Source organism: Larimichthys crocea, chromosome XVI (genome assembly GCF_000972845.2).
Source record: "Larimichthys crocea isolate SSNF chromosome XVI, L_crocea_2.0, whole genome shotgun sequence".
NCBI classification, from domain to species: Eukaryota; Metazoa; Chordata; class Actinopteri; family Sciaenidae; genus Larimichthys; species Larimichthys crocea.
In genome coordinates this window covers 15801908-15816708 of record NC_040026.1, presented here as the reverse complement: position 1 = coordinate 15816708, position 14801 = coordinate 15801908, and the positions used below count along the sequence as shown (strand labels likewise).

The window sequence follows — 14801 nt, the reverse complement described above, 5'->3', positions numbered from 1 at the left end:
GACCAAAATAAATGTTTATTTCTTAGTCTTTTCCTCTTTATTATAAATTTAGTTTGGATGAATTTTGCCGTCTACGACATTTGTACCTATACTATTTTATATACACAACCAAACGACGTATTTCAACACTGAACTGTTGTGAACTGCGAAGCTTTAACTGTCTCTAAAAAAGCTCGGATATTTGTGAATTGTTCAGGCAAACGTCCAAGTGCAGGGAATATATGAGTAACATAATAATAATAACTGTTCATACTGTACATAATACATAAAATTACTTTTTCCCCTCTACCTGCTATTGCTGCTACTACCAATCTGTGTGTGTGTGAGTATATACATCTCAACTTGTCCATGCTAATACTGTATATATATTCTATAACATTTGTGTACTGTATATATATCCTAATATATCCCATAGCATATTCATATTTATACCCCCTGTTCATTTGTACATACTCCACTTTACTAGACAGACAGACAGATAGATAGAAAGATAGATAGATAGATAGATAGATAGATAGATAGATCAACCTATAACACAGTAACCATACGTTAAAATTGACCTGAGATAAATGTACATGTGCAGAGAAATTAAACATTTGTAGCAAAATTAAACATTTGCATAAGATTAAATATGTACAGATGAATTAAACATTTGCATAGAAAATAAATATAATAACTGTGTTAAGAAGTTAACCCGTGCTAACAACTATATATAAGTAGAAAGTAACTGTAGAAATAAAAATGTTATATACAAATAGAAAACTATACCAAAACAGAAAGTGACCGTAGAAATAAAAAGCTTTTATTAAAAAAAAAAGAGAAAGAACTACAACTTGTTCAATGACAATAAAGTTTGACTCAAATCTAATGTAAAATGTTCCGTCATAGCGAGTTTTCATATTTCCGACACGCTCTGAAGGCAACACAGCACTCCCCCTCTTGTCCAATCGCGTCGCGCGCTGAGCCAGATGATTGGTGACGAAGGCGAGCGAGCGTTTATTTTGGCTCTGCTGCTCGTTTGTCTCACTGTCGCCGCCATTAAACAACACGGACGCAATGTAAACCATGGAGTGTCGCGGATTTACGCCATGATTCATGGACTACAGAGGCTTTGCCGAGGTTTGGGTTAGTCAGCGAGAGGTTAATGTGTCCACGAAGGTAAACATGTGAGAGACGGGAAGGGGGTCGAAATAAACTCGGATTGGGAAAGGTTTGGCAGAGCAGGAGCAGGAGGAGGTGGTGGAGGAGGTGGAGGAGGGACTGTACAAGAAGGGTTTGTTGTGGTTTTCAGCAGCACTCGAGAAACGAGCGCAGAAACGGTAAGAGTTTGACATATTATCCCCTCATATAATCCGGTTCGTGGCATATTTTGTGACCGTTTGTGTCCGTTAAACGTCCGTTAACTGGTGAACTTGAAGGTGTGTGTGTGTGTGTGTGTGTGTTAGGCTGGTTAGCTCGCTTGTTAGCAACACTGGCTAACACCAAACATTACTACGTGGTAACGCAAAAAAAAAAAAAAGCCAGCCCAGTCATGTGAACCAAAGCCAGGCTTGTAAACCTCCAAGCTCCATACTGTTATGATAATAATGAACAGCTGCTGGCCAGTTTTTTTTTTTGGTGTTTGCCACATCACAGTCTCACAGGCTGCCATGGATGCATATCAGATGTGAGTTTACAAACTGCTTGAGGACTATAAATCTAATATATCACATCTAACTTGATTTGTCGCCACCAGTTTGACCATCCGGAGTGATCCACGATGACGGAACAGAAGATAAAGTGGGTCTGCGACTACTGCACCTATGAAAACTGGCCGTCCGCGGTCAAGTGCACCATGTGCCGTGCGCAGAGGTCGAGGGGTCCCATCATCACAGAGGAACCTTACAAGAACGGCCCAGATCTGGACCCCAATCTGGAGTGGGACCCTCCGAGAACTGAGAGCGGCAGCAGCCTCCTCATCTGCCCCGACTCCAGCGCTAGACCGAGAGTCAGGTCGTCCAGCATGGCCGAGCTTGCCAATAAGTGGTCCTGCCAGATATGCACCTACCTGAATTGGCCGCGGGCCATCCGCTGCACGCAGTGCCTGTGTCAGCGCCCGAGGACCAGCAGCCCCACCGAGTTCCCCCAGACGTCAGGCTCCAACGCGGGTTGCCGTCCTGCGCTCCATTCACCCGTGGATACCTGTGAGGAGTACAATGACAGAAACAGACTCAACACCCATCAGCAGCACTGGACATGCACAGCTTGCACTTACCAGAACTGGCCCAAAACTACAAAGTGTGTAGTGTGCGACCACCCCAAGCCCAACAACCAGGAAGCCATAGAGCTGGCGGAGTCCGCGGAGCCGACACCAATGATCAACGAGCAGGACAGAGCTCGGTGGAGGGGCGGTTGCAGTGGAGGCCAGGGCCAGAGGAGATCCCCTACTATGCCCAAGAGGGAAGACAGTGTGAAAATGGACTTCCAGAGGATAGAGCTCGCAGCTGGGGCCATGAGCAGCAACGAGGAGCAAGAGGTTGACTTCAAGAAGCTAAAGCAGATTAGAAACCGGATGAGGAAAACGGACTGGCTGTTCCTCAATGCATGCGCCGGTGAGTTTTGATTACATGTCATTCCTACGGGCACTGAAGCGATTTAAGTGTTCAGTCTATTGACCGAGAAATTAATCATCAACTTCATCGGCTTCTAAAATGTGAGGATTGAGAATAAAAGTGATTTTTAAAGGTGTTTTGGGCTCTGGGAAGATATTTTAGCATTTATTTTATTTAAATTAAAAAAACAAAACTGAAAACAATCAATGGGAGCACTCAGTAATCATAAAAGGAGCTTTAATTTGTACATTTTCTGCCCCATAGTGTGTAATGATTACAAATAATCAAAGTATTTATTGAGTTCTGAGAATACTTTCGCCCTCATTTCCCCTCTGTGGCTCGCCTGAATAAGTGGCACAAAGAATCCATACTCTTGCTTGTAACAACACTTCTATTGTCACGCCAGCTTTTTGTTTCCTTCCATGATGTCATGCTCTGTCATGACAAAGCAAAGGTCTCCCATCTGATTGTTTTTGTCCCAACGGTGAAAATGTTTAGTTTCCTCCCAGCTCTTATTTTCTTACAGTGCAGATGGTGCCTCACCCTGCGAAGGCCAAGGCTGCGTAGTAGCGTGATCCGCCGGGTGTTTTATTAATGAATGACAACATGTCTCCTTGTTTAGACTCCACATATTGGTACAACAGGAATTTTTGCAACAAACGATCTTGGCAAGCTCTGTCAGAATGGCTTTAATTTCACAAGGTGGCACTTTCAGGTAGGAAAATATCCACTGTAGCGAGATGATACTTATCGCCAACACAGCAGAAATGATGCTGAATGGCGGCATAATAAAGATGCGTAACTAAATGGCTAGTAGGAATTTGATCCAATTCGTCGCTGAACCCCCCCCCCCCGAGCTCTCCTTGCTGTGCCACTGAGAGCGTCTTTGAGAAACTGAGAGGGTGTGAGTGCTTCCCAGCCGTTGGGGATGAATGGGCCGTCTGGGCAGCGCAGTGAGAGTGAAGCCCGCGGACCAGAGACTCTCCTGGCTCGCAGTCAACAGACCCTGTAAACAGTGGCGCTTATGTGCTGACCAGGAGCCTCGAGGAGGCAAAAATAGCCTCGACAAGACATGAACACCAGCAAAAAAAAAGCAACAACAAAAAAGCACTAAGGCAGCACATGATCAGTGTCCTCCTGACCTTTGCACTGCTTTTTTTTTCAGTTGTGTTGCTCATGTTACAGTTGGGCCTTTCAAAGTATTTGTCAATGGAGGAAGTGCCTGAGTCGAGCTGCACGTTATGGCCAAGTCAAACACTTCCTCCGGCCTCACAACTCGATCTCACTTCGCTCTCTACAGTTTCCACACATTCCTGCCCGAATGTTTTTTCAGTGCTCTGTATTTTGGCCGAAATCAGATGATCCCATTGATTCTACTTTCCCCCCAAGAGGAAGCAGACTCTGTTTGTGTAATATTGTTCTTTTGTTTCACTCAAAGACTCAAACCGGCGAGTCTTCCAACAGCAGATAATGTTAGTCTGTATGAACATATTATGCAACTAGCGTGATTCTAACAAATAATATTGTGGAGCAGCTCTGTGTTTTTGCCTTCAAGCACTGGAAACGATCTTGTTGGATCAGCTGAAATTTTATCTGACTTACACCCATGACAAAAAAACAAAAATCCACCTTAAACAGTCGTGTCAGTTTGTAGGAACTGTCGCTTTCTGTGCTGCAAACCATTTGATTAGTCCAAACCGCGACATAATGCCCGTCCAGATGGCCGCCACGGCAGATTACAGTAGGTTACTGTGGTCCTGCCGTGACTTGTTTGAGAGACATGTCAGGCTATGCGTTCCAATATTTGACTTTCACACCCTACATGATGTGCAGAGGTGATCAGACAGGTCACAGCAGGGGTCAGAGACAGACTTCAGGGATCAGAAACGCTCTATTGGACCTTGAGAAAGAAGGCAAAACATTTGAACATGACAGTTTTTTCATCAGGACCTCATTAAGCGTCCTAGTTGCAGATTTGGTCACCTTCCATTATTACACACTACATTACATTACAAAGTGACAAAATGTGCCGTTTCTGTCTGTTTCAGTCATTTTGGGACTGATATTGTGTTGAATTATTACAGCATGAGGGTTGTTAGTAAGGTTTTGGTCCCCATTCAACTATATATTAATACTGCCAAGTACACAAGATGTATTCATCTCATAGTTTACTATTGCTGCAGTTAGTAAATGAGACGTGAATGTAAAAATATTGCAGATGTATGTGATGTATGCACATTTAAGGTGGTCTTGAGGATGAAAACTTTTCCAAATATTTGCCACTTTTGTTGGTGTCTACTGTCTAATTAATAATTTTTTTGCTAAACAGAGGCAGAAAGGAAACAAGCAAAAAGACAGAAATTGTGACAATTGTAACAAAGCTCCTCCTGAACTGTATGTGGGTACTGTGGTTATGCACCGTAATACACACTCTTTTAAAAGGGAACACTGTGTTATATCGTATTCACCAGCCAACCAGTGTGACAAAGGACCAGATGTAAAAATAATAAAATAAACACTAGGTTATATTGAAAATGAAATATTTGAAAAATCTTTAACTTCACCAATGGTTTTTGGTGTTTTTTTTTACACTTTCTTACTGGGAATGCCCTACATATCAAGAGTCGAATTGGGACACCAGTTGAAAGTCTTTGACCTAAACCAGGCAAATTATCGTATGACCTATATTCATGCACTTGCGCTTTTCACGAGGTCTCCAGCACGGCAGCAGCTTGATTTGCGGCCAAGATCATCCGGCATCCATTTAGGGATCTGTGTTCACCCAGCATGTGAACGAGGAGGCCGGGCGTTCTTGGCATGTTCCGGCGCAGGTTCTCTCTCAAACTGTCCTTGAGAGAACATCCTCGCACATAAGGCGTCCTATTAAAATTAGCCAGCGTTTCAGTGCGCTACCCAAACCGCCGCTCATTTCACTCGTAACAGATGTTGAGAGTACTCGGTCCAGAGGAGGGGGGAGGATGCTAATCTGCACAGACTGTCCTCTGTCTGACACAGTTCTCTGATAGCTCTGCATTAGAAGCTACACTGCTCTGTCTGTTCTGCTTTATAGTAGCCTGACAGTGTGATAACTGTTCGGGGGTTAGCTACTGGCTACATCTAGAGGTCATCTGAATTGTGGATTGACGTCAAGAGCTAAAGCGCTTCGCTCTAAGTTCTTTTTGTGTCTTTTTTTTCCCTCGAGTTGGATTTGTTTTGTAAATAAACAATCCAGATTTTATTATTAATTGTTTGTGACTGAAAAGGGTATTTCTTTAGTTATTTAATTGAACATGGCGTGCTGTCTGATACATCTTACTTCTATTATAAGCAAGAACATGGGGTTGGAAACGCAGAGAATAGGCCTGTTTTAAAAGGATACTCATGTCTTTGTATATTTATTTGTTATCATTGCAGATGTGTTTGAACAGGGAATATTAATATTTGGTATAGTAGATTCCCATGCACTACACTATCTTAATATAATGCTGCCTAAATGAAGATTATGATCAGTTTTTGTTGAAATAGCTTTAGTCAACTTGTATTTGTTGTGTTGTCGAGTGTATTGCGTCTCGAGCACAGTGGTTTGTGTACTCGCGGTTGAGTTGCGTTAGTCGTTGAACGTGATTGTTTTCCTGAACAGTTCCCTCTTCCTTTAAACAATGTAGGTGTGTGTCACAACTTCTACAGCCTGTGTTACAAGAATTCCTGGAAAAGCGACTGTATATTATTGAGGCACTCCATTCAGTTTTCCGTTTCAGCGCCAACATTTGTGTCCTAATTTTCTGACCTTCCTTCCTCCTTCTTCTTCCTCCCCGGGCTGCAGGCGTGGTGGAGGGAGACCTGGCGGCAATAGAAGCCTACAAGTCGTCTGGTGGAGACATCGCCCGGCAGCTCACTGCTGACGAGGTGCAGCTACTCAACCGCTCCTCCGCTTTTGATGTAGGCTTCACCCTTGTCCATCTGGCCATCCGCTTCCAGAGGCAGGACATGCTGGCCATCTTACTCACAGAGGTAGGCCTCCTGACCTTGTTTTGTTTGTCTGCACCGCCCCAAATCGAAACTAAAGCTGCACCATCTTTTTGAGTTTATTTAACAGGTCGTCCAAAACAAGCAACAGACTTCCTTAACATGCATCATGTATTATGTTAGACAAGAAAACATCATTCTGATTCTGGTCTTCTCCTCTCCAACCACGTCAGTCTATAATAGTTCTGTGCTGGAGTAGACGATATATAGCAGATGCCCGTAATGCCTATAATTACACCAGAAGTGCACTTTGAGGATTAGGTGGAGGATTAGCCAGGCTGCAGTCCTGTCGCTGGTTCCTAATGGCCGTGATGCCGCAGAGCTGATGTGGTTTGCAAAGAGGGCAAGAGACGATTAGGACGGCACAGAAGGCTGCACTGTGTGTCACTGAGGTTGGAAGAGAAAGGTGGCCTCTTCACACTTACTCCATGCCACAAAGGTTTAGTAATGACAACGATTCAATCCTACTTAGATCTCTGTCAGGCCAATACAATTTTTGTGTTTTTAGTTTTTATCTACCACTTTATTTGGGGCACTGTTTCTATCAGTGAAGGTGACTAAATATTAAAAACACAAGAGAACTAAAAAACTTTTAAAACTGAACATCCATCATTATCGGTAACCGTGTATCTTCATCAGGGTCACGGTGGGGCTGTATCCTATCCTAGCTGACTTAGGGCAAGAGGCGGTGTACACCCTGAACAAATCGGCAGAGCACATGGAGACAAACAACCATTCACACCCGCATTCACACCTATAGATTAACCTGTTAAGTGCGTGTCTTTGCACTGTGGGAGGAAGCCGGAGTACCCGCAGAGAACGTGCGAACTCCACACATGAAGGTCCCGAGGTTCGAATCAGGAACCCTCTTGCTGTAAACCAACCTTAAGCTAATTCTATAGCTGAGGGATAATTTTATATTATGGTTTGTCTCTCAACACAACTGTATTGTGAGGCAGTTCTCATATGATAGTGTAGGTGTAAGTGAATGAAAACAAGTTTAGGAGATACTAAACATTTACTTCAGAGCATACATTTTTATTTAAAGGATTTACTTCCTAGAGGAACTCACCAGAAATCCAACTCAGATAATCCCAATATCAACGTTAATGTTGCCTTTAATAAATCATCTGAAATAGACCCTGAACTCTTTTTCCCGGTAGGTATCTAAACATACCCATATTTATGTATTTATCTCTAACTTGAAGTGACTCTGTGTGTGTGTGTGTGTGTGTGTGTGTGTCTGTCTTTTAGGTGAGCCAGCAGGCAGCTAAGTGCATCCCCTCCATGGTGTGTCCCGAGCTGACGGAGCAGATCCGCAGGGAGATCGCAGCCTCGCTACATCAACGCAAAGGGGACTTCGCCTGTTACTTCCTCACCGACCCGGTCACCTTCACCCTGCCTGCAGGTACCCGCAGTATCTTGATGATCACTTCACTTTCTGAACTTCCTTCAACATGTGCAATCTAACACTTTCTCTGTTTAGCCCTAAATAGATATACCTTCATTGGTCTCCACTGAGATATTTATTTTTTCTGTACCCGCTATAGTCATCTCAGATTAAACCACATCCACCCTGTAAAACAGACTTATGTCTTTTTGAGTAGAGTACTCGTGTAGCGCAGGCCACATTCTGCAGGGTTAGAAAGGAAAACATATGAATTTATATAAAACGGTATAAAGCAGTATAAACGTGCAGCATTTGCGTGTGCTCTTGGATGTTTTTTCCACTGAAGAATGGACTGCTAACCTTGCTGCGCAGCATTGCTCAGAGAAACAGCAGCTCAGTGTCCCGTCCCTGTGGCGTAATGTCTCCGCTGATACGACATGCACTTTGCTTTTTCAGAGCTACCAGTTGTATTGTGATTCAGAGCTGCCAGTGCCGCTGGGATGAAAGATTATGCAAGCTTCACTGATAGATATGATTTTTTTTTTCTCTCCCTGTGTTATGCCAAGTATTTCTTTTGCCGACTGAATGTGGCCCTAGGCCAGCTTCAGGACATTCTGTTTCTGCTTCTCTCTCTCTCTCTCAAACAAAGCCGGTGCCATTCACTATTGAGCTAGAGAATAGCCACCAGTGTTCTGGCTTTGTGTGTGCATAGCTCAATACACACAGAAACACAACATGTTGTGCAGAGCTTGTGTTTACAGCGTGCCATTGACAAAATGTCAGCCAATGAATGGAATTGCAAAGAGCATCCCCTCTGTGTGTCATTACTGTAGTGCGTCTGTTGCCCTCTGTGCTGTGTATCATTAGCTTATAATGAGCATGGAAGCATAATATCTTTCCCATGCGTCTTTGCAGATATAGAGGACTTGCCGCCTGCTGTCCAAGAGAAGCTGTTTGATGAGGTGTTGGATCGAGACGTGCAGAAAGGTATCCAAGATGTGTTCATGTGCATGTCTGGTATATCTGCATATATCCCCAGTCTGCATTCGTTTAAGTCTAATCACCTGTTAAGACATGATAAATTCTGGTTGCCTGCTATTTGTCATCTGACTAAAAACTGCTCGTGTTCTTCCATCTTCAGCCAGCGTACCACCTCCTGCTTCATCTTCCATACCCTCTCTAATTAGGTTAATTGAGCTTGCTGGTTTCCCTCCCTCACACTCAACCAGTGACACACTCCCAGCACTGCGCTGTGTGTGTGTGAATGCTTGTGAACATGTATGCACATTTGTGTTGTATCAGAGGAGTCTTGTGACCTATTTAAGCCTTGATAAACTGGGTTACTGGGGAGAGGTGTGCAGGTTTTTTTTTTCTTCTTTTAAAGTAGCTGAGGAAGCAGTAAAGATGTGTTTAATAATATTACAGCACAGAAAACGCTGAAAGAAAAGCTGGTTATGCGACAAACCATTCCATAACAACTAGCTGCAGCAGTTGCATATCCAAAACGCTCAGCACAGCATCTCTCCGATGCAATGTGAGTTTTGTGAACAGATTAAGGACTCTCAGCTTTTCAGATTTCTTTTTTCTTTTGGTCCCCGTTTTCAGTCCTCCTCATAAATCCAGTATCATTTATGATAGGTGGTCAGCTGAGGCGAAAATAACACCAGTCGTATTTTTCTCATCTAAAAAGATTCAACACCTCACATTTTTTCTGTCTATAGAGTTGGAAGAGGAATCTCCTGTCATCAACTGGTCTCTGGAGCTGGGCACACGCCTGGACAGTCGCCTATACGCCTTGTGGAACCGCACAGCTGGAGACTGTCTGTTGGACTCTGTTCTACAGGCCACATGGGGCATTTATGACAAGGACTCCGTTCTCCGCAAGACCCTCCATGACAGTTTGCATGACTGCTCCCATTGGTGAGACAACACTCACTACACACAATTCAGGAAACATGTTTACTTGAAAATACAGTAATGTAACCTTGCAGCAATTAGAGATATCCGGCTCTGTGCAATCTAAATGATCATTCAACTTGAATTTCATTGACAAAAGTTGCCACAATACGTCCTCGACCTTCAAAAACAGCTGTGTGTCATCCGCGTAGAAACAAAGCGGGTGCCCATCTACTTATATTTTGAAGGAAACAAAGCCCCCAAACAAGATTTGACACATGAAACTCTCAACAGAGATGAATCTAATTCGTGAATAAACGTTCAGGTCATGTTTTTTCACAGTGGTTTTTCAGTAGTATAACAGAAAAAAGAAGGTTGCTGCCTTTCTTGTTCTCTTGTGTCCTGAGTAATCGCGTAAAAGAGGATTCCCTGGTTGTCTGCAGCTAGTGGAGTGCCCTGCTGGTAGTTTAGTGGTTATGATAATTTGACTTTCAGGCTCAGTGAAGAAGCATTTCATCAGGATATTTACATACTTCCCTCACACAGTCAAATGCTCCTGCATACAGGTTTGTTTACTTAGTAAAGGTAAGACATTAAACAGGAGTTCTCCTTTTTAATGTGTGTTGCAGTCGGCGTGTGGATGATGAATAACTTTACTCATTAAAAAGTGTCGTTTCTTTGATATTTTTCAGTTGAAATGTTTGTTTTCACGCACAACTTTCTGTCCAAAAAATGTGGTTGTCGAGCTGCACCATGGAAGGATAAATAAGTAGGGCGACAGTCTGAAAAGCGACGCAACTGAACTGAAAATCAGTCTAATAGTTGACTTTCTTTTTAGGTTTTACACACGCTGGAAGGAGTGGGAGTCATGGTACTCACAGAGTTTCGGCTTGCATTTCTCCTTGAGAGAGGAGCAGTGGCAGGAGGACTGGGCGTTCATCCTGTCTTTGGCCAGCCAGGTAATTATGAGGTTCTTCTGGTTTTACTCACTTCCTTCCTCCACTTCAGTATCAACTGAAAGGCAGAAAATGGCCCGGCGTAGTTAATTATTTAGTCACTGTGACTTGTTTTAGAGATTTTTAAAGAGATGCAGGAAGTCCTTTTATCACAAGACAAACAAACTTGTAACATCTACTTTTTAGTTTTGGGGACAGACGCACCTTGTTGTTTTTTTTCTTCCTGTTGTTGCTGTCCCTGTTTAAAGGCACCCTGTGGACAAGTGCTGGTTATTTTTACAGTTCTTTAGGCTTAACGCACATGAATACGTTTCTTTAAAAACAGCCTTTAAGCTCATTTTAAACCTGCGTTGTTTACATCGGTCGATCAATCAGTGGAATGGCTCGACTGGCTTGCACGACACAATCACACCACTGTCCTCTGCACTGCAGGAATGTGTTTAACTTTACCTGCATTCTTAGAAAGACAATACATGCAAGTGTGCTCGTGGAGCATGAAATACAAACAAAACAAGGACATGCTCCCCTTTAACTCGCTCTAAGTTCACACCTGCTGTGACCATGTTTTGGATTTCAGTGTAGATAGTTTTATATTTCTGTCATGTCCCTCTTAAAAATGTCAAATGGATAGACTTCAGAAAGACATGCTTGAACCGCATGATCTTCATAAACACTCAGTCTACTAAAACTATTAATGCGCACCGTGAGGTATGAGGTCAGAGTCGTAACTGCACTGTCAACACACTCGCAAATACACACGCACATAAATGCACAAGCTGGTGAAAGCAATTCAACACTCCGTATTCATCAGTCTTGTTCGTTAACCTTCATGCCAACAAAGTGAATTGGATTGAGTTGCACCGGACTCAGCAGGAGGAGGCACGGTTGAAAGAGTTGCGCTGCTGAAGGTGGATCACGTGTGTGTGTGTGTGAGTGTGTGTGAGTGTGTGTGTGAATGACAGTCAGGGCATAAGCAATTATTATAGATCCCTCTAAGATGGAGTTGTAGATTGACAGACAGCTCATCTGCTCGGCTGGCACGCCTGCTGAAGCAGCACTCCTTCTTCCCAACATGTGACCTTGGGATTACAGGCATTTAGCTCAGAGAGCCACTCACTATAAACAAACGCAGCAAAAGCTACCATGTGATAACCTCGTCTTAGTCTCCGACAGTGATGGAGAGATGACATTCAAAGGATAAGATCAGACCTTTTTTTTATATCCCATCCCATAACTGTGGACGGAGCAGCGTTTTAACATGAATTGTTTTAGACAAGCACAACCAGATGAGGAGAGAGCGGGTGGTAGGCAGGCACACTCAGAGCTGCAGCGTTGCAGGTTCACAGTGTGCAGGACACTCTGTTTTGCAATATGATCACAGCCCTTTGCAGTCTCGGCTGTCGTCACTATTTTATAGTTCTATTAATATTCTGTGTACAATCGGGGGGGAGTCCATATGATTATTACTACTGTATGTATGATGTCATTTCCTTTTTGTTTCTTTTTTTTTCCCTCCTCTCAGCCCGGGGCCAGCCTGGAGCAGACCCACATTTTTGTTCTTGCGCACATTCTTCGCAGACCGATCATAGTCTACGGAGTGAAATACTACAAAAGTTTCCGTGGGGAAACGTTAGGATACACTCGTTTTCAAGGTAAGGCTTTATGTGTGATTCTTCTTTAAATCACAGGATCACAAATTACACATGGAGAGCCTTTGGTGTGTAACTGTGCACACCTACAGCAGGCCATGGGAAAAAAAGGTCACTGAGTCTTTCTAACTTGGCAGAAACGAGCTTGAGTTCTACATCAAAAAGTAGAGCGAGCACAGCTGGAGTCGCAACAGAATATCTTTACCTCAGCCGGTCCGTCGCACCGCCTGTAATTTTGATGAATAAGCTCAGTATCTTTTTTAATCTTCATCGCACGCTAAGTGTGTGCAGGAAGTGAGCCTGGCAGAAGCTGGAGGAATGAGGGAGTGTGCACTCCTGAAGAAGCAGGGCTGCAGCCACAGAGCTACCCTCTGCTCACAATGGGCCAGTTGTTTTCAAGTCAGCTGAAACGCAGCCACTTCTGATGTCAGGTCAGATTTGAGTTGGTGCTTGGCCCCGACTGACATTGACACGCACTGTAATTTGAGCGTACAGCTGCGAGGGCCCGTTCTTCCCCAGGTGGCTCGAGTGTCATGGCGTACAGGAGCTTCCAGCTGGTCTGACTTGCTCTATGTGTCTGTGTGTGTGCGTGGTTTAGGTGTGTACCTGCCTCTGTTATGGGAGCAGAGTTTCTGCTGGAAGAGCCCCATCGCCCTGGGCTACACGCGGGGCCACTTCTCGGCCCTGGTGGCCATGGAGAACGACGGCTACGACAATCGCGGTGCAGGCGCCAACCTCAATACTGACGACGATGTGACGGTTACGTTCTTGCCGCTGGTGGACAGCGAGAGGAAGCTGCTGCACATTCACTTCCTGTCTGCACAAGAGGTGGGGGCAACTTTTTATTTTCAAAATAAAAGTCTGTTTTTTCTAAAGTCAAACTTATTAAATGCTAAAAGGAAATTTAGCTTTTGCATTTCACCCTGTTATCAGATATTACCTGAATATTTTGGGTCACCGTGTTTACTGTAAATAGTAGTTAACGTGTACATGAAAATCATTAAACTACTCCTTTTACAAAAATTAGGGATTGTTTTCGGATGAAAATTGCTTTAAACAACAAAAAACAATGAGCATTGTGCACGGCTTACGGTGTCCGCTTACCACAAATTGCTTCCAGCTGTGAAGTGGATGTTTTACGTTCGCGACACATAACTGTGGTCACCAGTAGTTCCGCGTCTTTTTAAATGCGGCCGCATTGTTTTGTGTGTCTGCGACTCAGATGGGCAACGAGGAGCAGCAGGAGAAGCTGCTGAGGGAATGGCTGGACTGCTGCGTGACAGAAGGAGGCATGTTGGCAGCCATGCAGAAGAGCTCCCGCCGCCGCAACCACCCCCTGGTCACCCAGATGGTGGAGAAGTGGTTGGACAGATACCGGCAGATCCGGCCCTGTGCCTCTCTATCTGACGGCGAGGAAGAAGAGGATGAAGACGAGTGAGTGGGAGGCGTAGAGAAGAAAGAAAGAGCTCTTTAAAGACTGGACACTGCAGGCTCTGAAAGAGTACTTTACTATCTACATTTTTTTTTTCCCCCCTTTCTCCAAAATGTAAATCTTTAACTTGTAATAATGCATGTGTTCTGTGAGCTCCGTGATAGAAAAGAACCAGCACCAACAAATCCTGATTACTGCTCCTATGAAAGCACATCAAGTCCACTTAGTTTGCCTTCCTGTACCCGTATTTGTCCTCATTTGCTATCAAAGTAACTATCTCGACCTGAGAAAAAAAAAATACTAGGACATGTAGGAAAATATACTCTATTTAAGGAAACCCCGAAGCTGCACTAGAGGATAAATTTAATTTACAGAATTGCCTGACCGAAATGTTGCTTAAAAACCGCGAGGATGCTAATCTGTGTGTGTCTGCGTGCGTGTGCGTGTATGTTAAGGTTTAAAGAGCACCTGTTTTCCCGATCGCTGATCCCTCTGCAAACCCCCTTCTGATGTTGGATTTATTTATTTGTTTAGGAGAGTCAGCAGGCGCAGAGGCGATACCCTTTGTTCCGCCCCCCCGCCCTCAGTTTTATCTGTGTTCTGTTTGATCCATTCAGTCTTGAAGTATTTTTATTTTGCACAGATTATACCTACATTCTGTGAGGGGAAGAGGGGGGGGGGGGAGGACGTACAAGTTTACTGACATTTTTACGTGTGATTTAGTAGCTCATTGTCATGTTTAGAGTGGGTGATGGTGACGCCTGTGGGGGGGAAAAAGAGAAAACCAAACACTCTGCCTCTTTCTATAGAGTGCAATAATATTAAATTTGACTCACTTGCACCCTCCTTGTTGCCGTTTGT

The 14801-nt window shown here is 43.9% G+C and overlaps 1 protein-coding gene across 1 annotated transcript; it reads left to right on the top strand.

Moving 5' to 3' along the window:
* The first annotated feature begins 966 nt into the window (after positions 1 to 966).
* zranb1a (zinc finger, RAN-binding domain containing 1a) lies at positions 967 to 14786 on the top strand. Its single transcript, XM_019278761.2, has 10 exons — positions 967 to 1319; positions 1736 to 2591; positions 6415 to 6602; positions 7872 to 8025; positions 8923 to 8994; positions 9729 to 9927; positions 10742 to 10862; positions 12382 to 12511; positions 13107 to 13336; positions 13731 to 14786. Exons 2-10 carry the CDS (start codon positions 1760 to 1762, stop codon positions 13944 to 13946), a joined length of 2142 nt encoding a protein of 713 aa, XP_019134306.1. The 5' UTR covers positions 967 to 1319; positions 1736 to 1759; the 3' UTR covers positions 13947 to 14786.
* The last annotated feature ends 15 nt before the right edge of the window (positions 14787 to 14801 follow it).